The following is a 22,547-nucleotide window of genomic DNA, read 5'->3' as shown; positions in this document are numbered from 1 at the left end:
TCATTCGTGGTGAATGTCAGCAAATTATACTTTTATGTTTGGCTTTGGTTAAGTAGACAAATTTATCGAGACTCAAGATGAGATAAGTGGTTTCGCTTCTATTTAGTATACCTCCGAGGACATACATGGTGCCTTCATACGGTGGTAAGCGCTTGAGACCCAGCGCTTGAAAAGGACACGATGTCTTCTGCTCTAAGTCCCCTTTTGAAGGCGTCGGGTCTAAGGATGCCTGGCAAGCTGGACCAGATACTATCCATGAATATGATGATCACTTGGGTACAGTACCAAGAATGGGTAAAAATGGATCATGCCATGATTTTGTCAGTCTTTAGACGGCACTCGCGGACGCATAACAAATTGTTAGAGTTTCTTTGAAATGTAGTCTGGTGAGATCGAGTGCACGACCATCCATGGGCTCTCAACTTGAGGGCAGGAACCCAAACAAGTGCAAGAAAATATAGCAATTATCTCCAAATATTTGTTCATTGGGAGGCGAAGTACCGACTTGCAACGAATGCGATCTGGTAGGAAATCGGGTGCCGGGCTGTGACGAGGAACTGAGGACGAGGTGGACGAGAGTCGATACTACGGAGTTGCCCCGGTCGACGCGGACTCTGTGATGTGAAGAAGGCTAGAGTTTGAGCACTGCCACAAGTTTCTTGCCGAAGCCAATGACGATGCCCTTGGCGACAGCACTTTCCTACCTGCCGCGCTGTGAGCCTTGAAGCGGTTCAATGCTTATCCTCAGCGCCAAGCTTGCCGTCGGCGATGAGCATTGCTAGCGCAAAAGGTAAATCCGAAGTGCATAAGCATACAGACGCCACGCACAGATGGCACAGATGGGGTGTACGGCATGTGCAGTACTTGTGAGTGTTCCCCGGGACGTCAGCCTTGCTGAGTGGTTCGCAACCATAGGACATTCGGGAGGCTTAGGCTTGTTTATTCTTGGCTATAGCCTACCCGCCGAATAGGAACGGTCGCGGATTGTCGTATGAACAATATTCAACTGTCGACTGCCATCACAGTGGCCAAGCGGGTGACGAGAAGGCTAGGATGGACCTGGAGGAAGTGTCACGGATGAATCTTGTCTCGGCGCGCGAAACGGCCGCCGGCACGATGGAATAATCGAAAGAGGTTCACGACAAGAACTGCGGTCGGTTTCAGCCGGGTATTGGGGTCATCGTACCCCTTCGATTAATTGATCCAACAGTGAATGAAATGGATCGATAGGAAGAATGATGAAGCCGTGGCACCTTCGCGCGGACCTACCACAACCACTCCAGATGTCACTTAACACGACCTGGACCCTCTTTGCCCAATATCCTTTTTCTTATCATCTGTTCTCAGTTTCCTTGAAAGAAGTTTGTCGCCAACGACTAGACGAGAGTTCGCCAAGTCGTTGGGCATGACGCCGCCAGGTCGCTGCCTAGGTAGTAATGCTTGTACCATACATGCTGCAGTTAACCCATGATATTTGGGTCTTCTGGAGTACAATACGTGAAGATTACACGGCCACAAACTGAATTTGAGTTCATTGCCTTGAAAGTTTATTGAAAACTCAGAGGAAAGGATGACAATGTACGCCCATAAGGTTGTTTTTGATGACCATGCGCTCATAGTTCCCGGTTGTGTTGGTATTGTATAGTACTTGAGTATAAATATCCTTAAGAATCTCGAAATGTCATTCGGCTTTTCCTTCTACGATGTGGTGTAGGATCACATCTTGAAAAATTTCTTCAACTGAAATTTGATTTTCTTGCCGAGCCACCACGTCCCGTATTCAAAGAAAATGAGAGTCCATATCGCCACCGCCCTTGCTCTGACCGTCCTCTATGGGGTCCTCGCCGACTTGGACGTCGACATCGAGGACATACCAGCCGCATGTCAGGCCAGTAAGTAAATTTCAAATACAGTCTTGTATCTTCCTGCAAGAACTCTCTCCTGTCCTTGTCTTGTGTCTCAAAAGAAGTCCCCTCAAGCTTAGAATCTCAGACTTTGAGATGGCTATGGGCTATTCCGTACGATGTTGCCTCCCAAGATAGTTTGAGGCCCCTTCTTTAGACTTTGATAGCTTACCACTGTGACTCCAGTCTGCCGTCCAACCTTGGAGCTTAGCCGTACCTGCGATGTCGACGAGAACCTCGTTGGCGGCGAGGCGGCTGAATTTCAGGGAGAGCAGGCGTGTTATTGCCAAAATCAGAGTTTCGACGTCGGGCGGATGACGGCTCTCTGCCAGAGTTGTGTGGTGCAGAATTCCTTCGAATTCAACAACGCCAGAGGTATGTGTCTGCTGTTTCTGGTAGCATACAGAAGGAGCCTATATCACGGTGATGATGTAATCTAATTGTCAATTTGATGTCTAGAAGTCAACGATATCATGGCTATGTGCTCGTTCCAACCAGCTCAGTTTACCGCGGCTGATGCGAAGGTTAGTTCTCCTATCACGAAATCCTCTCGACAACTCAGCACGCGACTGACACACAAGTAAAGGCCGCCGATGGCGTCGTTGTACAGGCTACTCCCCCTGCAGGCCAAGATACAGGTCTTCCCGGGCAAGGCAGAGGCAAAGGAAAGAACTGTCAGCCTGTCATTCGCAATTAACAGCATCATGTGCGTTAGCAATCAATTGATGTCCAGCATCCTTAGCTCATGGTCTGAGACAGTGATCATCTAATACTTGCACACCACACTAGTTATGAGATAGCTTAGTACTATTATAATATATTTTTATCCTCTTGAATATAATTATTTATAGTATTAGGATTCTTATGTGGGGTTAAAAAGACCTTGTAGCTGAAACGTCACTAGGGTTCCATGGTGCAGTGGCTCTCAATTTGCACGAAAATACATGGATTTCATCACGAAGATACGTGAATTTTATAAGTGCCTAGTTAGGTAGGTGTGCTCGGCCGCTGGTCCTATGGGCAGTGGGTGTAGCTGTGGGTTGCAATTGGCTGCAATTGGGTGCGCAGCTGGCAGATACCTGATGACCCCGGGCGACCTGTTTAAGGCTTCGCCTGCGCAGGCACGCGCCTCACGCCGTGGCCTTCGTCGAGCCGACTAACCAACCCCCCAATGCAAGGCAGTTCGTCACCCGTAAGCTCTTCCACACCTAATTCATGAGGCACCCGCGAGGGGCGGAGGGTCTTCACAGCCCTCTGCCGCACGTCCCGTTAGGGTTCATCACCGCATTGCGCCAGCTACTGTGCTTTGTCTTGTTCTATTACCCCAAACGCCAGCAGTCCAGCCGAGTGGCTCCCTCTAGTGGCCGTGCCCGTCGTCCTCCTCGGCCCTCTGCTCTGGATCCAGCTTGATCAGGGTATCGATACGCATAATGCTAATGCAGGCCTCCACCGCACTCTTGAGCTGCTTGATCTTGCTCATGCTGGGCTCCAGGACACCGGCCTTGATCTCGTCCACCACCTTGCCCTTGGAGAGGTCCAGGCCGTAGTTCTTGTAGCCCTTCTTCCGTGCCACCGTCTTTTCATCCTCGTTGGCGTCGCCGTCCGCGGTGCGTTGAGACAGGGCATGTCTCGACCGCAGCTGGGCGACCAACTCTGACGCATCCTTGGCAGCGTTGACGGCGAGCGTCTTGGGAATGACCAGGAGAGACTGAGCAAACTCCCCAATGGCCAGCTGCTCCCGGGAACCCACTGTTCCGGCGAACTCCTCAAGGTAAATGTGAAGAGCAGTCTCCACTGCGCCACCACCTGGCACGATACTGCCGCTTTCCAGCGTGCGCTTTACTGCCATCAGGGAGTCGTGGACCGACCGCTCCATCTCGTCCAGCTGGAAGTCGTTGGAACCGCGCAGGATGATGGATGCGGAGGAGTGAGCCTTGGTCCCCTTGACGAGGATGCACTCGTCGTCAGAAATGCGCTCCTGCGAGACCTCGTCAGCATGGCCGAGGTAGGATGGTTCGAACTTCTCGTCGCCGTTCAGGTCAGATAGGGTGCTCAGCATTGTGGCCCCGGTGGCCCTCGCTATCCGTCGGAGATCCTCCTTCTTGCACCGCCGAACAGCCATAGCACCCTTCTCAACAAACATCTTCAGGCAGAGGTCGTCAATGCCCTTGGTGGTCAGGATAACGTTTGCGCCAGCCTTCAGGATCATCTCTACCCGTTCCAGAATCATTCCAGACTCCCTTGCGCGGATCTGCTCGAGCTGCTGGGGGTCGTCCACCGTAATCTGTACACCGAGCTTCATGCGCTCCTTCTGAAGGTTCATGTCCAACACGGCAATCTTGGCATCCCTCACGTTGGTAGTCATGGCCTGCGAGGCAACGGTACAGTTCAGGGCGTAGCCCTTGACCAGTACAGACTCCAGGGCGCCCTTTCCGTGTGCCTTGAGTATGTTCACCGCCTTGACAGGGTACTTTGTCTCGTTCCTGTTGTTTGTTGTCTTGACTGCCTGCATGGCATCGACGACCATGTTGCTGAAGAACTCGGAGTCGGCGCCGATGACCTTGGAGGACATGGAGGTCTTGGCGATGTTCAGGAGGGACTCGCGGCCGAGGTTCTCGACTTTGACGCTGATGTTCTCGTTCATGTACTTGACGGCCTCGCGCAGGGCCAGGCGGTAGCCGGTAATGATGGTGGTGGGGTGTATCCGGTTCCTCATCAGCTCGTTTGCCCGGCGCAAGAGCTCGGCGGCGATGAGGACCACTGACGTCGTACCGTCGCCGACCTCACTGTCCTGCTGTTGTGCGAGGTCCACCAGGATCTTGCCCGCAGGGTGCTCGACGTCGAGGAGGGCGAGGATGGTGGCGCCGTCGTTTGTGACGGTCACGTCGCCGATGTCGTCGACCATCATCTTGTCGAGGCCGCTGGGGCCGAAGGAGCTCTTGACGACATTTGCGATGGCTTGTGTTGCCAGGACTGGGGCCGGCAGGGTCAGCCACGGCGTCACATGGGGTGGCCATCGTGGTGGTTTCGCAGGCGGGGGACTCACCGTTCTGGTCACGAATGTCTGAGCCCGAGATCTTCTGACCGCCCAGGAAGAGGGTGCCGTTCCCGCTCTGCTCGAACATGGAGGCCATCCTGACCGATGGTGGTGTATCTGGTCAGCCGGGGACGCGGGGACGGGTCCTAAAAGGTGTGCAGGTGCGCAGGTGTGGGTGGTGAGGACGTTGCAAGCTGGCACCGACTTTCGCGTTGGCTGCACGTCAGTAGCAATTGTAGGTTGACCCTGAAGCTTCGACACGACAGACAGCCAAGCTAGCAGCCAGCAACTTTTCCAGACGGTCTGTCAGGTTCTTCCAGATCCGCCATGCGGCCAATCACTTCATTGGACCAGCTCGGCAGGGGGGCCCCAGTTCTCCACCTTAGCTGCTGGCTGCCCCTCCAGCCCCCCCTGCCGCCTACTAGTAATGAAGAGCAGGAGAGCCTCGGGCTCCAACCCGCCCCTGAATGGAGGGGCCCAGCACCCAGGTGCATACCGTACATACAGTCAGGGAACAAAAGTTCCGCCACACTCCACACCAGCAATTTACCTCTACCTAACAGTAAATTCTACTTTATATTTATAATCTATAGGAATTTTATAATAGTTAATAATTTGTATTAATTTTTTAAAAAATTATTTTATTTATTTATATAATTAATTTTTAATATATTAATATTTTATATAAATTATTTTAATTACTTTATAATATATTATTTTAATTAAATTTTATAATTTATTTTTTATAATTTATTTTTTATAATTTATTTTTAATATTTAATTACTATTTATATAAATCTTTTATATAAATCTTTATTTTTAAAGTATTTTAATTTAAAGTTTTTATAAATAATCTTTTAAATATTAATTAAATATTTTAATTAAATTAAAGTTAAAGTTATAAAAATAATTTATAATTATAATTCTATTATTATTAATATATTTTAAAAACTTTTTTATTATATAATATATATAAATTAAAGTATTATTTTAAAAGAATATACTTTTAAATTTATAAATAATAAATAATATTTTTATATAAAGTTTATATAATATTATTAAATATATAAATTATAAACTATTTATATTTTTTAATTTTATTATTAAATTAAATATAAATAATTAAAGTTTTAAAAAAATATAATATATTTTTAAAGATTAATTTAATTAAATTTATTATATAAAACTTTTATAATAACTTTATAATTTATATTTATAATATTATTTATTATTAAAAGTACTTTTTATATTAATATATTAAATTATATTTAATTTATTTAAATTAATATTATTAATTTATTAAAAGTTAAAACTATTATAAATTATAAGTTAATTTTAATACTATTAAGTATTATATATAAAATTATTATATAACTTAAACTTTTAAATATAAATTAATTAAAATAAGTAAAAATAAAACTATTAATCTTTTAAGGAATATATATAAGTTTTAACTTTATTTAAATAAATATTTATTTAATAAACTTAAAAGACTATTAACTTTATAAATAAAATTATTTAAAAGTAATTATTTAATCTATTAAATTAAAAGATAATTAAATAAAGTAATTATATTTTATTATTATATATTTAAGTTTATAATTTTAATAGTTTTATAAAAAAGAAATAATTATTAATAATTAAATTTATAATTATATAAAAATAGATTTCTACTTTAAAGAAAAGTTATTAATATTTAAAATAGTTAATATATTTTTAAAAAGTTAAAGATTATAAATTTAATTTTAAAAAAATGAAATTTATAAAAATTTTAAATTTAATTCCTTTAAAGAAAAAATATTATAAAAGTTTAAAAAAGTTTAAATAAAATTAAATTAAATTATAATATAATAAAATAATTAAATAAAAGTTAATTAAAAATTATAATTATAAATCTTTTAACTTTATATTTAAAAGAGGTTATTAAATATATTATTTTATAAAGTTTTATAATTATTAAATAAAAAATTAATATTTTTAATTTAATAAAAATATTTAAAATAATAAATAATTTTTTATAAATAATTCTTTTATTAATTATTTATATTAATATAAATTAATTTTAAATTAATTTTAAATTAATTTATTATTAACTTTTAATTTTAAATAAAAGTATATATTTATTATTATTATAAATAATTATAATTTTATTAAAATAAATAATATATTATTAAAAAAACTATATTATAAATATTTATTATTTATAAATAATAAGTTAATATCTACTTATCTAGTAATTATATTCACTTACTTAGTTTTTTTTAACTATTTACTTAATATAAAAATTTATATATAAGGTCTATATAAAACTATATATTTAATTAAGATTTTTTAAATTTTTAATATTTTTAATATAAACCTTTTTTATACACCTTTTAATACACCTTCTAGTACGCCTTCTAGTATACCTTTTAGTATCCCTTTTAGTATACCTTTTAGTATGCCTTCTAGGCCTTTTAACCTATATATATTTAGGTATTAACTAAGTATTTAGATACTAATTAAATATTAAAAGGCTAGAAGTCTAGAGGGCTAAAAGGTTAGAAGAAGGGCTAGAAGGCTAGAAAGTATATAATCTTTATCTTTACTATTTTAACTTCTAACCCTTTAATATTTAATTAGTATCTAAATACTTAGTTAATACCTAAATATATATAGGTTAAAAGGTATATTAAAAAGTGTATTAAAAGGGGTATTAGAAGGGGTTTATATTTAAAGTATTAAAATTAAAAAAGGAAATTATACTATAAGGTCTTTTAATACTAACTTAGAAAGTACTTATAAATATAAAGGAGTTATTTAGAAAAATTAATATTAGGTAAGTGGTTAGTAGGAATTAAGTAAGTAGATATAATTATTAAATAAGTAAATATTAGCTTATAAATAATATATAATATATATATAAATGAAAAATACTTTTTATTTAAAAATTTAATTAAAGATTTAAATTTATATAATATATTAATTATATTTTTAATATAAAAATTAATATTTAAAAATATTTAAAATTATAATATTTAAAACTTTTTTTAAAAAATAATAATTTATATAAAAAATTTAATTTATAATTAATAATAATTTTTATTTATTTATAAAATAATTAGTTTATTTAAAGTTATTATAACTTTTAATTATTAAATTATATAAAATTAAAAAAAGTATTAAAATAAATATATTATAAAAAATAAAAATATTAAGTAGTATAGTGGAATTTTTATCTAGCTATAATATTAGGGTATCTAGGTGCCTAGGTATGTAGCTCTAAGAGTTACTTAACAATATATTTGACCGACAACAAGTACTATGTTAAATTCAAGATTCATAGGGCAACAGAAACGCTTTCATGAATAGTATAACCTTGAATGGCTTACCCACATGCGTGCCCTAGATGTAGATAGGAACAGAGACGAGGCAGGCCATACAAGCCCGGGGCTACTTAGTAAGAAGTACCTAAGGAAGGAGTTACACCCTTACAAATCATGAACCAGATGTCCCGACTCAGACCCTGATGTCCCAGGAAGGTATGACATGATCAGTCTGAGCCCCAATCCCAATCATTGACTCCCCGCTACTTGTATTTCTGCTCCTCAGGCCTTGCTGTCATCCTTGTGCGGAGCCTCGTGGACCTCCGTAACACCAACAGGGCCCATTTCGAGCTGCTTGTCGACATTGTGCTGCACCCTGTCCTGCACCTCCTTGCCCTCGAACATGAACGAGAGCTCCTCCAGGGTACGGTTGTGCGTCTCCGGGAAGAAGAGATAGACCGTGGCAATCTCGACCAGAATCCACACGCAATATACGATGTAGTACTTCCAGCCGATCCGGTCGAGAGCAATCGGGTTGACGTAGGTGTTGAAGAAGACGGCGAGTCGGACAGTCAGTTGCTCCAGAGCAATCCCCTTTGATCTCTGCGCGTACGGGAAGATCTCGACCAGGTAGGTATATGCGAGCGCGTTCCAGCCAATATTGTAGAATCTGGCTGGTTTTAGTATCTGAACGCGAGGCGTTTCTTGTTCCACCGGTTCCTGACTTACGGTGAGTAGACGAAAATGAAGACCAGCACGGGAATGGCAGCAGCCTTTGTCCCATCAATGGCGAAACGGGCAGACGCGATAGTCCACACGGTGTCTATCACACATTAGAAAGCAAGCTACATTGGGAGACCAAGCTCGAGAATCATGCTTACAGACGCAGGCGGTGCCGATTGTGCAGATCAGGAACATAACACGCCGAGGGTAGCGGGGTGCAATCAACGCAATGGGGATCGCGTTGATGAAGCCCCAACAGGTGTTGCTCAGGATGAACTTCTGGACGGTGTGATTATCCCTGATTCCGACCAGGTTGAGAATCATCTTCATGTAGAAGGAGAGAAGACCGTTCCCGCTCCACTGGGTGAAGAAGCCCATCACGGCGGCGAGCGCGAATCGCCGCCTCATGGGGGCATCGCGGAACACGTCGGCCCAGACAAACGCCTCTGCTGTACGTTAGCATCACTCTGTGGGAGTGAACTTATACTAGTGAACTTATACGTACTTGCAGTAGCTTTCTCCTGGGCGATGGTGCTCTGGATCTGCGCATACTCCAGTCGGACAAACTCCTCCCCATTCTCGCCTTCACAGTGGTACTTCTGAAGGATGGCAAACGCCTCGTCACCCCGGTCCTTGGAGATGAGCCAGCGCGGGCTCTCGGGGCACCAGGCCATGAAGCCAAGCTGGCATGCGCTGGGCACGAACTGGAGCAGCGACGGCAGCCGCCACGCCCACGTGCTCTCCATCTGAAATGTCCCAAATGTGACCCCGGCTGCGATGATGGCGCCGACGAACCAGCTGGCGTTGAACAGGGAGGTCATGATGGGCCGCTCCTTGGCGTAGGCGAGCTCGCCGATGAGGGCGGAGGCGTTGACGATGGCGAAGGGGATCCCGAAGCCGAGGACCCAACGCGAGGCGAGGAACATGTCGACGTTCACGGCTCCGGCCTGCATCCCAGCGCCGAGCGTCATGATGAGCGAGGCCGCGACGATGGTCCATCGCCGGCCAAGGTACTGCGAGACTGTAGGGATGAAGGGGATGGACATGAGGGCTCCGAGCGAGTACATCGCATTGAGCAAGCCAAGGCGGTCTCCAGAGGGGTCGCCAAAGTCTTGAAAATCAAAATGTCAGTTGCACGAGCCCAGCTTGCTCCCGCCCTGCCAGGACTTTTGGTGATCTTACAATCGATCCATGACTGAACTGCCTGGAGAGAGTTCATCATCGAGGAATCGAAACCCGAAGTCCACTCGACACCCAGGCAACACGGCACCATAATCAGGTACAAGAATCGGAGGTTTCTCTTCTTGTACCATTTTATGGGATCAGCACGGGCAATGTTGCTAAGCCGTGGGTCGGCCGCGTCTTCTTTCGTGGTTCCAAATGCCATGTCGTCTGTTGGGCTGAGCACGCGTCGCTCAACCTTGTGATGGGGGGAAAACAGCAGGAAAGGCGGGCCTGGCCGACTCCAAAGACCTGATAACGAGGCTGTCAGGCCTTTTTATATAAATGGAGGTCAGCATGAGAGACCGGCTGGTCGGGGACGACCCCACTGAAAAGAGGTGCCAGGTGATTCGGATCCCGAGGTCTCGTCCAGAATATCTCATGATTGGTTACCGGGTAAATATCGCGGCCAGGGCATACTTTCACGAGATCCTTTTTGGCCTTGTCCGTCTTGGCGAGTGATTACAAAAAAAAAACATCTGAGGTATTCCCCGCGCGATGCCTGTTTGACGGATAAGCGACCGCCGAGGTCGCTGACTAGCCATCCGGGCGAGATGCAGGCGAGACGTGCATGGTATGCTGCAGCCAGGGACTAGAGCTGGGGGTATAACTATCCAGGGATCCGGAAAACTGAAAGTCAGGCTAGGCAAGTCCGATTTGTTCTTCGACATCCCGTCGGAAGTATCAACATGGTGTGGTGTAAGCTTGGAAGCCGTGAGCGCATAGGGTGGAGGATGTGGAGATGCCAAGCCGTCTAAAATCCGGGGTAGTGACAGGGAGGATAATATGGGGAAAACGTAGGCCTCTCATCTTTCCACGGCAGTCTACGCAGTTTTGGTGGCTGGCAGGATGGATAACAGAACTTACAAAGCCATCTTCAGCTCAAGTGACGGCATAGAAGTTGAATAAAAGCCCCTAACGCATGGGTGGCAAGTTGCTACCTAGGTACGGTAGCCAATGTTTGGATTTTTTATGAAATGCTGCAAATGCTCGATGAGTGTTCACGAGTGGCCTGCATATGGAGAGCCAGGCTGTCACTGTGGCTATGTGCAGCCAGAGCTATAGCAATGCTGGAGAGAAAGTGTTCAGGGACAAAGTCAGATATCTTGCATCTGGTGCAAGCTCACCGTACTCTCACCAACAACTGGCGTGGCGATGGTATAGGGCTTGCCTGAATGTTTGCTTGTACAAGTCATCACACAATGAGTGTATTAATAATGAGATCGACATCAACATTCGGTACACGGCACAGTATATATTCACGTAAATGCATTTCTGCAAGATTCCATACCACGCGTCGAAAGAGTCCTGCACTTCGATCACTTCAATGTCTGACAGCGCAAAGCCTGCCGTAGGTTTCCGAACATGAAGGCCATAACCTAAAATATTAAGACTATTGCAAACAAAGCCAAAATAGAAAACCAGCCAACAAAAAACAGCGCTATCCCCAGCCCGGCCAGCAACCACTCCGACTCATCCTGCAGCTGGGCCTGTCCGCCATCCACGCGCTGCAAGCCATCATCATTGTCATCGTCACCGTTGGCATCTAGACCTGAACAGCTTAGAATTAGCCATGACGGAATACCAGCAAGAATTTACATTAATATGCAGGGACAATCAAGCAAAAATGCTTCCGCGGTCCCTTCTCAAAGCTTGCATCCTGATGATGCATTCTGCCCAAAAGTTACAAGTAGGATAAGGTTTAAGACCCAGAAACTGCTTACCGTCCACAACAACGGCCTGGCCGTCCCCGCCATCCAAGGCAGGGTTGACGGGCTGGACGCCACGACAAACATTACAGTTAATACGCACAACCCTCGTGCCATCGACGTTCTGCGTCACGAACTGGTTGATCTCCCTCCTGACCCTGCAACTGGGGCATAGCCGGGTCACACGGCGAAGCACCCCCCGGCCGTCAGGCCCTCCCTGCCCTAGGCCCAGGCCTCCCAGCCCAGACGCGAGACCCAAGTTCGCCATTTCGTTGTGTATCGGTGTTATGCGCGACTGAGAACATGTGTCGAGTTTACAGTCAAAATTCCTCGCTTGTATCAGCGCGCTGACATTTTAATTATGACTTGACGGATAGAGAAAGGCAATAAATAGTTGGGGTTGAATTGATCTTCGTCGTCAGCATATTACATTTTAAGGAGTAATATTTCATAATCGAGTAGATCCGTCGTCAATTCGTATACATACCCTAAAAGAGGTGTGGGCCGTCCTTTAACACGGTGGTAAACGCTCAAAGACTTGGTGGTTCGAAAGTTGCTCCAAACAAAGAGTGAAATCAAAGGTACCTTTGAAGTAAGTCAAGCATGCTACGAAACAATTCCATGGGGCTGGTTCCGGCCAGTGTTCCGTTTGCAGCTATTCAGAAGAGCTCATCAGGATATGTTTCAAAGACATGAAAGTTCTGTAAATATATCTCGATGTCTAATGCAGCACTGGTGTGATGAGAATTCCATCGAGGCGCCTCTGCCTGTCTCAGAAAGACCCACACAAATACTTGGCGTTTCTGAGCTTCACAGAATCATATACGTATATTTCCTTGCCGTTACAGCACTTCACTCCATGGAGGACCTATTCTACGCTCTTGGCATCCTCCTTTCTGGATCACTCATCGTTCACTACTCCTCGCAGTTTGGTATCTCACTATGGAGTATCTATTTCGTTGTGGCTCAAATGTGGCCCTTTATGAGTGAATTCCAGCCGTGGGACCCGGTCCAAGACGAAATAGACGAGGCTATCAATGGTACCATATTCGATGGCTTGCCGTCGTTGTGTGACGCAGCTGGTGGCCTGTTTTCAAGGAAGAAAAAAGGAGGAGGCGGCAGGGGCGGAGGCGGCGGAGGGGGCGGAGGGGGTGGAGGGGGCGGGAAGGGGGGGAAGAGTGGAAAACAAAGGCAACATGGGATTTGTCCCGACGACGGCTGGAAGGGCGATCCGCTGGCCATGACCATCGTCTCGGGTCTCTACACGGTCGTATGTATCCTCCTGCTCCTGTGGGTATTCTACATATTCGCAAGGGTTGTGCGGCTTGGCCGCCGGCAACAAGGGTCCGCCATCAGGACCGTGCTGCACATGACGGCCAACAGGCTCGCCACACCTGCAATCGCCGCGTCCCTCTTGCTGGCCTGGTACATGGTCTGGGGCTACTGGACATGGTTCTCCCAGTGCAGGCCCACGAGCAACATAAGCTATCTCAACTTGGCCAACGCGATGCTGCTCACCGTGCCGGCGGCGATCATAACCGTGGCGTGGTTGGTGGGGACAGGTTGCGAGATTGCCCACCATGTTAGAAGTGAGCGTCAGGATGACATACCATTACCTAACTTGGGCCCTCGCCGGCGAGACCGACCTCGGGAACCAGTGGACGTGCAGGCCATCGCTGACCTGCTGGGCGCCAGGAGAAGGCGCGTTGTAAGTGTAATCTTGTCCTTCTGCGGTCCCCATTCTTCTGGTTTCAAAAGGCCTCTACTAGGTTATTGACAATACTAGGACGGTGGAGATGCAGGGGCGGCAGCAGGGGCGGCAGCAGGAGCGGCGGCAGGAGCAGGAGCTGGAGCTGGAGCTGGAGCAGGAGCTGGAGCAGGAGCTGGAGCTGGAGGTGGTGGAGGAGCTGGAGCAGGAGGTGGTGGCGGCGGATGAGATTGAGAAGAGAGGAGCGCGTGATGGCGATAGACTTTAAATTCATGTGACGTTGCAGGTACTTAAGAAAATGAAAATATATTAGCGTCTTTTGTCAGTTGTATTGGACTCATCAACTACTATATACCCTAGGGTATACGATCAGCGATTGCTATAATCCAGCAGAAGCCCAACCACCGCAGACATTCTAGATTCAAAGATCTAGGTAACCTGCCAGGAAGGCTGTGGCTTCGCGAGTTTCTAGCTTCACGAGCTCGAGGGCGGGGCAGCGAACACATACACGCTTCAGACAAATTGTGGTTGAAGAAAACTTCAAGTCTCTTCAAATGAGCTCGTGTCACTGCTCTTGGCTCATCAGGGGGGCTAGGTATGGTGTCAGATGTAGTTTAGTGACTTGGCTGTATTTCCAAACATTGAACTGAGTCATAGCCCCAGCCCCCAGGGAATATAAAATTGTCGCGCAGGAACAGGCAGGTGTCGTTTCCGCACCTCAAGTGCTTCACTGATCCAGCGACAAGACCTCACATACCCCTGCGATACGAGCCAGTCTCCAAGATGAGTCCACAACCTCCGGACAGGGCCCCTTTCACCGAAGACCCTGCGAAGGAGCGTCTGACTGAATATGTGGAATTCATCACGACGAGTTATAGCCCCTCGTTTTGTGAGCACAAGGTGAAGGACGGCGAGATGCGTATCATAGGGGACAAGGGTGACATGATTTGCCTGAACTCTGAGAAGAAGGAGAAAGGCGAAGGCTCCATCTATCAGAAGGACTTGTTCACGTTTTTCTATCGCCACCTTGGGAGGGAACAGCCGGAGTCGAAACAGAAACAGGAAGATGCGCCAAGTCACGGGCAAGAGGGCCTAGAGGATCCAAAGAAGCAATGGAATCGGAGAGGGTATTGGTTGATCGAGGTAGCAGATGGGCCTCCGGAGACAAGCCCTCCGTTGCCAGTCTTCCAGTTCGCAACTTGTTGTCTTGAGGTCTACCCGGCGGAAAAGGGTGTCATCAAGTAAGTTTGCCTAGGCATCGAACAGCCAGTTTGGGCCATGCTCTGAACGTTGCTAATTCTTTGTGTGTGGTAGGCTGGGGACTGACGACGTCGCGCACATTTTGAGGTCATGCACCGAGTCCAAAGGAGGCTGGATGATGATAGCAGTGGGAAAGAAGATGATGCCGAAGCTAAGCGGGCTGGCAGCATCTCAGGCCGACGACAGAAACCAAGTGCGATTTCGATGGTGCTTGCGCGGGCCTACGATCCTTGACGATGGAGATGAGAGTGGTGGGATGTTCAGAAAGGAAAACCTGAAGTCACTTTTCCGTAAAGGAGATTCCAGCAATTGAGGGGAGAACAAATGAATCTTGGAAGACGGGGGTTTGGTCCCTTACGGTGAACATTTGAAGTGTTGGATGTGCACCATGAACATGGAAGCAGAGCGCTTGAGGAGACGCACGGCTTCACCATAATACAGGTTTTGATGATTTTGGGAAACAAGGTGGATAAGTAATCAGAGTGTTTCTCCTACATGTGTCGTCCACCCGACATCCGCGGATGATCCGTGGGCGGCATGGGGTCCCGCGCGGCAACCCAAAGGGCTATGGTTCCCTTTTAGGCCACTTGCTTACCAAGTCGAAGAATCCAGCGCACCACCCCCTGCTTCACCAGCGGGGGTGCTTCTGGGTGATTAGTGAACCGCGCGATATGGCCATCATGGCAGGCGGCTTACCAGGTGTCCGCGTCGCGCCGGCGGCGGATATGATGGAGGGAGAATAGACAGATGTTTATAAATATAGAGGCAAGTTCTCTCACCCGTAGACCAGAGATTCTACTGCTTGTCCTCAAGAATCATCAGTGGAAAGCCGCAAGAGGCACATGTGCAGTGTCTCAACATCGGGATCCATTGCACCTGAGGAAAGACCCATCGCCAAGAATATCGAACTACACAGAGTGGCACCATGCGTGCGGCCATAGTCACAGACTTCAGCCAGCCCCCGAGGTACACCTCGGCCGCGGACCTGCCGCCCCCATCCCCCTCCCAGCTCTGCCTGCGCGTCCTCGCAGCGGGCGTGCCCAACGTCGCCAGGCAGATCGCCGCGGGGAAACACTTCATCACCGCCCAACTGCCGTACATACCAGGCATCGACGGCGTTGGCGTCGACGAGTCGGCTGATCCACCCCAGAAATATTACTTCACGACCCTCCCAGCCAACACGGGCTCCGTGTCCGAGTACGTCAACGTCGACCGCAGGGCCGCGGTTGCCCTTCCGGACGGCGCCGACGAGAGGGCCGTCGCGGCGCTCGTCAACGCGGCCCAGAGCAGCTGGATGGCCCTTCGCCACCGCACGAGCAACCTGCCCGAGGGGTGGTCGGTTGCGATACTGGGGGCAACGAGTGCCAGCGGGCGCATCGCTGTTGGGATCGCGAGGGCGCTGGGGGCCGGCCGTGTGGTTGGCATCGCGCGGGATGAGCAAGCGCTCGGAACGGTTGACGGCCTGGATGACAAGGTAGTCCTGGATGGCGAAGAGCCAGCGAGGACTGACTTCTCGAGACTGGGCGGGCATGTGGACGTGGTCCTGGACTATGTCTACGGCCCTGCCGTCCTTGCGCTGCTCTCGGCGCTGAAACCCACCGCGGAGGTGCAGTATGTCCAGATCGGCGTGCTGGGCGGGGCGGACGTCGCGTTCCCTGCTGCGTTGCTGAGGAGCAGGATGATCACCTTGAGAGGGGCCGGCCCAGGCTCGTGGACAATGGCGCAGCTCGCCGGGGAGACTGCAGGCATGCTCAAGGCAGTGAAAGAGCTGAAGGCCGATTCGTTACACATCGCACGTTTGGAGGATGTAGAGGCTGTGTGGAACAGTCCTGACGTGAAGGGGAAGAGACTTGTGTTTGTGCCTTGAGGACCACACAGCAAGAGTCTACAGCTCATGCTCATGTGAGTACGGAGACGAAGAACAAATGAGACTGGCAATTATAATAGAGCTCTGTAGGACGAGGCTTTGTGGCGTACATCAGGGTGAATGTGTTGCAGGGAACCGTGGGAGAACGGCATAGCATAGGTCTGCAATACTGGTTCTTGGGAACTTCAATCGACTTGCCCTCGAGTGGTTGCAACAATTGATGCGTTGCTGTGTATTCTCTGTATAAGACTAATGACAGAAATCCAAGTACCCAGGTACCCAGGTACCCAGGTACTTGGGTACTTTGGTACCGCGGGCTGGGACAGGCTAGGGCGGGAGGAGCGCCCGCTATCTCGGAAAAATAAAGTAGAGCCCCCCCCTAGTTAAATACCCTCTATTCCTTAATTAAACTAAAACTTTATTAATAGAATAGAAAACCTAATATTTTTTAATAAAATATTCTTATTAATTTATTAATATTTTTTAATTAATAAAAAAAAGGTTTTAATAATAATTAATTATTATTTATTATATTTTAAACTTTAATAATTAAAATTTTATTTATATTTTAATTTATTATTATTTAATAAATAATTATAAATTAAATTTTAATATAATTATATAATAATTTAAACTTATTATTAAAAGTTATTATTATTTATATAATTATTTTAAATATATTATTATTATTATTATTAAATATAATTAAATTAAAATAATAAATTATAAAAGTTTATTAATTTATTTTTATAATAATATTATAAAATATAATTAATATATAAGTTATATAAATTAAAAATTAAAAATCTTTTATTTAATAAATTAAATTTATATTTTAATAAAATATAATATTTTTTATTAAATAATTATAAATTAATATTATTATAAAATAATAAATAATATTTTAAAGTTTATATATAAAATAATAAATAAATATATATATTAATTTATTAATATAATAAAAGTTTTATAATTATTATTTAATAAATATATTAATTAAGTTATATAATAAAAATATTTATTTTATTAATAAGTTTAATTTTAATAAATAAAATAATATAAGGAGAATAAGTTAAATATTTATTAAATATATTTTATAAATTAAAAGTTTTTAAATAAAAGTTTATTTTATATTTTTTATAATTATATTAAATAGTTTATTTTATTATTATAATATATAAAGATTATATAATAAAAGTTTTTTAATAATTAAAAGAAAGTATTTTATTAAAAATAAATTTATATTTAAATTTAAAGTTAATTTTATAATAAATAATATTTTTAATATTATAATATAAAAATAATTAAAATAATAAATATAAAAATATAAAATATAAATATTTATTTTATATTTTTTAATTTTAATTTTATTAAAATATATTTAAATAATTTAAAGTATTATTTATATTATTTATATTAATATAAGTTATTAAATTATAATTTAAATAAAGATTTTATTTAATTTTTATTTTTATATTTAAAAGTTAAATTTAAAGTTAAAGTTATTAAAAATATTTTTATTATATATAAATATTAAAAGAAAGTATAAAATAAAGTAAATATAATAGTTTTAATTAAAAGTTATAAAAATTAAAATTAATAAAGTTTTAATTAAATATAATTATATAAATAGAAGAATATTATTTATAAATTAAGTAGTTAAGTTAATAATTAAAAGTTAAAATAAATAGATTAACTATAAGTAAATTTATTTAATTAATTAAATATTTAATATTAAGTATTTAATTTATTTTATTTATTTAAAATAAATAATTTTTTTTTAATTATCTTTTATTATTAATTATATTTTTATATATTTAATTATTACTTTTTTATTTAAAAGTTTTTAAAATTTATTATATAATTTTTTATTTTATTAAATAAAAGAAATATTTTAATAAACTTTTAATTCTTTTATTAAATAATTAATTTAATTATAAGGCTTAATATTAAATAAAGTTAATTAATTAGTTAAATAACTTTTATAAATTTAATAAAGTATATATTTTTAATATTTATTTAATAGTTTATTAAATAATTATTTAATAACTTTTATTATAATAATAAGTTTATTTTATTATTATTATTATTAAAGAAATTAATAAAGTTTTTTAAATATAGTTTAATTAATATTTTAATTAATAAAATAACTTTTAAGTTATACTTATTAAATTAAATATCCTTTTTTATAAAGTTTATAAAAATTAAGCTTTTATATTTTATAATTTTATAAATTATTTAAATTAAATTTTTAATAAATTTTAAAATATTTTTAAAGTATTTTTATAATAAATTTTAATATAAAATTATTTTATTTTTTATTTATAATAATAATAATAAAAGATAATTAATAACTTTTATTTTTATAATAAATTTTAAGTATTATTATTATTATTATTAGTAATAATAAAGTTTTATTAAATTTATAAAAGAAGTTTATAATAATAATAATAATAATAGCTTTATTAAAATTATTTAATTATACTTAACTTTAAATAAATTAATATTAAATAATAAATTAATAATTATATTAATATTATTTTTTAATTTTATTTTATTATTTTTTTAAAAGATAAAATTAACTTTATTATTATTAAGTTTTTATTAAACTTTATTTAAACTATTTAATAATTAAAGAAAACTTTTAATAAGTATTTAATTATAATATTATTTATTATAATTATATTAAATTAATTTTTAAACTTTTATTAAATAAATTAATATATATATTATTCTATCTAATAAAATACTATTATTATAAAAATCCCTTTTATTTTAATAATAATAATTAATTTTATAATAATTATTTAAAAATAAAACTATATTTTTATTAATTATTTATATTTTTTATATAAAGTTTATTTTATTTCTATTTTAATTCTTTATTTAATAATTATTAATATAAATTAAAAGTTTTAAAGTTTAAATTTTTATTAAATATATTTATATTTATTATTTATTTAACTATTAATAAATTATTTTTAAAATAACTACTTATTAAATAGTTAATAATAATTAAAAGATTTTAATTAATAATTATTTAATTAAATAATTACTTTATAATATAAATATTTATAACTCTTTTATTAATAATATAATTTTATAATTATATAAAAATTAAAAAAGAATAATTTTTAAATTTTAAAAATATATTTATAATATTATTATAATTAAATATTTTAATCCTTTTATTAATATCTTTTTAATAGATTTTAATTATTAAAATATAAACTTTTAATTTATAAATTAATTAATTTTAATAAAAATATCCTTTAATTTAATAATTATATTTAAATAATTCTTATATTTTTATAATTAAATTTTTAATTAATTTAATATATTTTAATAAAAACTTTAAATTTTTAATTTTAATTTTCTTTTATAATATAATATTTTATTTTTAAATTATATAATAAAAATATTAATAACTTTTAAATTATAAATTTTAATAAATAAAGTTAAAGTTAATTTATTTAAATATATTTATATTAAAAGTTAATTAAATAATTTTAAAGTATTTAATATTATTATTATTATTATTTATTAAAACTTTATTTTAATAAAAAGTTTTATTATTAATACTTTTAAATTCTTTTTTTATTATTAAATATATTTTTATTATTAACTTAAATAATATTTTTATATTTTTAAATTATTTAATTTATTATAATAACTTTATTTTAAATAGTTTTAAAAATATTTATAAGTATTTTTAAATAATTTATTAAATTTTAATTATTTTAATAATTAACTTTTAAATATATAATTATTTAAATAATATAATATTTTATTAATAAACTATATAATTTAATTTTTAAATAAATTTTATATAATAAATATTAAATAATTTAAATTAAATAAATTAATTTAATAATATTATTTATAATATTAATTAAATTAATATTATTTTATATTAAAATAAATAAACTATATATATTTTTATAAATTAAATTTAAATTAATTATATAAAATTAATATAATATTATTTTTAATTAATTAAATAATAAAAATAATTTATTATTAATATTAATAAAGTTAATAGGAGTATTTTAATAAGAATATTAGGTTTTCTACCTTATTAATAAAGTTTTAGTTTAACTAAGGAATAGGGGGTATTTAACTAGGGGGGGGCTCTACTTCGTTTTTCCGAGACAGCAGCGCTGCGGAAGCCCCACCACGGCTCACTCGGCGCGCGGCTGATGCAATCGGCACGCCATTCGAGTAAGCAGGAGCAATGACCGACTCTTGACAGCTGGGCCTGGGTGTACTGGGCACGAGCGAGCCAGCTCATCATTGCCATGGCCTTCACCGTCCCGGACGCCGCAGTGGAGGCGCTGGAGCCTGCCCGTCTGCCAGACGACGCATCACTAATCAAGTACGAGGACGGCCGTATCGTCTGGCCGAGCGAGGCAGAGGGCGGCATCCAGGACGCACTCAGCATCAGAACAGAAGAGATCGTGCTCATCGCCGAGGCTTCGGGAGGGCTTCACCTCATCCTCGTCCTGAGCCATGCTGAACAAGACGCCGCCGAGCCCTTTCAGCTGTCGTCTTTTACAGCCCGGAGCCTGCGGCAAGATCTCTTGGACCGCTTCCTTCTCAGAGAAGCCCCGGAAATCTTCTCAGCAGGCACTGGATCGCCCTTGGACGTAATCATCTCCTCCAAATCCGGGACCGGCCAGTCCCAGAAATTCTACGACGCAGTCCTCCGGCCTCTGTTGGGAGCGCTTGGCCTCAGGGGCGATGATGGCTCACCGGCGGTCCCCAACCCTCAGACTAGTGGAAGGGCGTACAAAGTGACTGTGACAAAGGACGCGGAAACCGTGAAGGAGTTCTCACGGGCACGGTGGGGGCGTGAAGGGCGCTCCGTCGACCACACGACGAGTGGCGGGGCTGTTATCTTGCTGTCTGGCGACGGTGGCGTCGTGGATCTCCTAAACGGGATCGCCTCACCGGCAGAGCCGAGCCCGCTGCCAACCATCGCGCTTATCCCCCTGGGCACTGGTAACGCGCTCTTCCACTCCCTGCACAGGCCTCACTACACAACAACGGCTGGGCAGCAGTCAGCCCCGTCGCACCTGGTCCTGGCCCTCCAGGCCCTCCTGAAGGGCAATGCCTCCCCACTGCCGACGTTCGAGGCGCTGTTTCCGCCGGGGTCTCATCTGGTCCAGGAGAACAAGGAACCTGCTGGCAACCCCGAGCCGGTCGCCCGGCTGACCGGGGCCATTGTAGCCAGCTACGGCTTCCACTCGCAGCTCGTCTGGGAGTCGGACACCCCTGCGTACCGCAAGCACGGCGACAAGCGCTTCGGCATGGTTGCGCAGGAGCTCCTCAAGGAGGGCCACGCCTACGACGCCTCGGTCGAGACATCCTCGTCCGCACTCGGCCCCACGCGGTTCAATTACATCCTCGCCACCATGGTGTCGAACCTGGAAAAGACCTTCACCATCTCCCCGGACAGCCGGCCGCTTGACGGGCGGCTGAGGCTCGTTCACTTTGGGGACGTGGGTGGCCAGAAGACCATGGAGATCATGATGGCGGCTTACAACAATGGGGCGCACGTTGGGATTGAGGGAGTTGGCTACGAGGCTGTGGACTCTATCAGGGTGACTACCAACGAGCAAGATGCGAGGTGGAGGAAGGTGTGTATCGACGGGACCATCGTGGAGATCCCGCACGGCGGAACGATGACAGTCAAGAAGAGCCCTGAGGCACGGCTCCGGGTTTTGGTGCTGAGCGCTTGATCCGAGCTATCCTCAAAACACCGACTGTCAGGCATAGACCCCCCCCCCCCCACAATGTGACCATAGAATCTC

At 41.0% G+C, this 22,547-nt stretch overlaps 7 protein-coding genes across 7 annotated transcripts; 5 read left to right on the top strand and 2 right to left on the bottom strand.

Annotated features, from left to right (window-relative positions):
• Positions 1-1,789: 1,789 nt before the first annotated feature.
• KVR01_010828 (uncharacterized protein) lies at positions 1,790-2,601 on the top strand (the record flags this gene model as incomplete). Its single annotated transcript, XM_044786605.1, has 4 exons — positions 1,790-1,892; positions 2,091-2,279; positions 2,364-2,428; positions 2,491-2,601. The coding sequence occupies 4 exons, from the start codon at positions 1,790-1,792 to the stop codon at positions 2,599-2,601; spliced, it is 468 nt and encodes a 155-aa protein (XP_044639975.1).
• A 232-nt stretch (positions 2,602-2,833) lies between these two features.
• KVR01_010965 (chaperonin-containing T-complex alpha subunit TCP1) lies at positions 2,834-5,356 on the bottom strand. Its single transcript, XM_044781985.1, has 2 exons — positions 4,951-5,356; positions 2,834-4,877 (listed from the first exon to the last, which is right to left on the bottom strand). The coding sequence occupies exons 1-2, from the start codon at positions 5,036-5,038 to the stop codon at positions 3,262-3,264; spliced, it is 1,704 nt and encodes a 567-aa protein (XP_044640112.1). The 5' UTR covers positions 5,039-5,356; the 3' UTR covers positions 2,834-3,261.
• A 3,172-nt stretch (positions 5,357-8,528) lies between these two features.
• KVR01_010851 (uncharacterized protein) lies at positions 8,529-12,204 on the bottom strand (the record flags this gene model as incomplete). The annotated part of the gene is made up of 7 exons (XM_044785115.1): positions 8,529-8,916; positions 8,976-9,069; positions 9,128-9,415; positions 9,475-10,080; positions 10,152-10,309; positions 10,378-10,424; positions 12,148-12,204. 7 exons carry the CDS (start codon positions 12,202-12,204, stop codon positions 8,529-8,531), a joined length of 1,638 nt encoding a protein of 545 aa, XP_044639998.1.
• A 554-nt stretch (positions 12,205-12,758) lies between these two features.
• On the top strand, positions 12,759-13,835 carry KVR01_011065 (uncharacterized protein; the record flags this gene model as incomplete). Its single annotated transcript, XM_044786188.1, has 2 exons — positions 12,759-13,647; positions 13,711-13,835. 2 exons carry the CDS (start codon positions 12,759-12,761, stop codon positions 13,833-13,835), a joined length of 1,014 nt encoding a protein of 337 aa, XP_044640212.1.
• A 555-nt stretch (positions 13,836-14,390) lies between these two features.
• KVR01_010997 (uncharacterized protein) lies at positions 14,391-15,180 on the top strand (the record flags this gene model as incomplete). Its single annotated transcript, XM_044790212.1, has 2 exons — positions 14,391-14,848; positions 14,922-15,180. The coding sequence occupies 2 exons, from the start codon at positions 14,391-14,393 to the stop codon at positions 15,178-15,180; spliced, it is 717 nt and encodes a 238-aa protein (XP_044640144.1).
• Positions 15,181-15,778: 598 nt separating this feature from the next.
• Positions 15,779-16,914, top strand: KVR01_010939 (uncharacterized protein). The gene has a single exon (XM_044782567.1). It carries the CDS (start codon positions 15,793-15,795, stop codon positions 16,732-16,734), a length of 942 nt encoding a protein of 313 aa, XP_044640086.1. The 5' UTR covers positions 15,779-15,792; the 3' UTR covers positions 16,735-16,914.
• Positions 16,915-21,032: 4,118 nt separating this feature from the next.
• KVR01_011070 (uncharacterized protein) lies at positions 21,033-22,475 on the top strand (the record flags this gene model as incomplete). Its single annotated transcript, XM_044786477.1, has 1 exon — positions 21,033-22,475. One exon carries the CDS (start codon positions 21,033-21,035, stop codon positions 22,473-22,475), a length of 1,443 nt encoding a protein of 480 aa, XP_044640217.1.
• Between the last annotated feature and the right edge of the window lie 72 nt (positions 22,476-22,547).

This window comes from Diaporthe batatas (assembly GCF_019321695.1).
Source record: "Diaporthe batatas strain CRI 302-4 chromosome Unknown Contig00014, whole genome shotgun sequence".
In the NCBI taxonomy this organism is placed as follows: domain Eukaryota; kingdom Fungi; phylum Ascomycota; class Sordariomycetes; order Diaporthales; family Diaporthaceae; genus Diaporthe; species Diaporthe batatas.
Note: the sequence above shows the minus strand (reverse complement) of the source record. Positions and strands in the feature narration are given on the sequence as shown.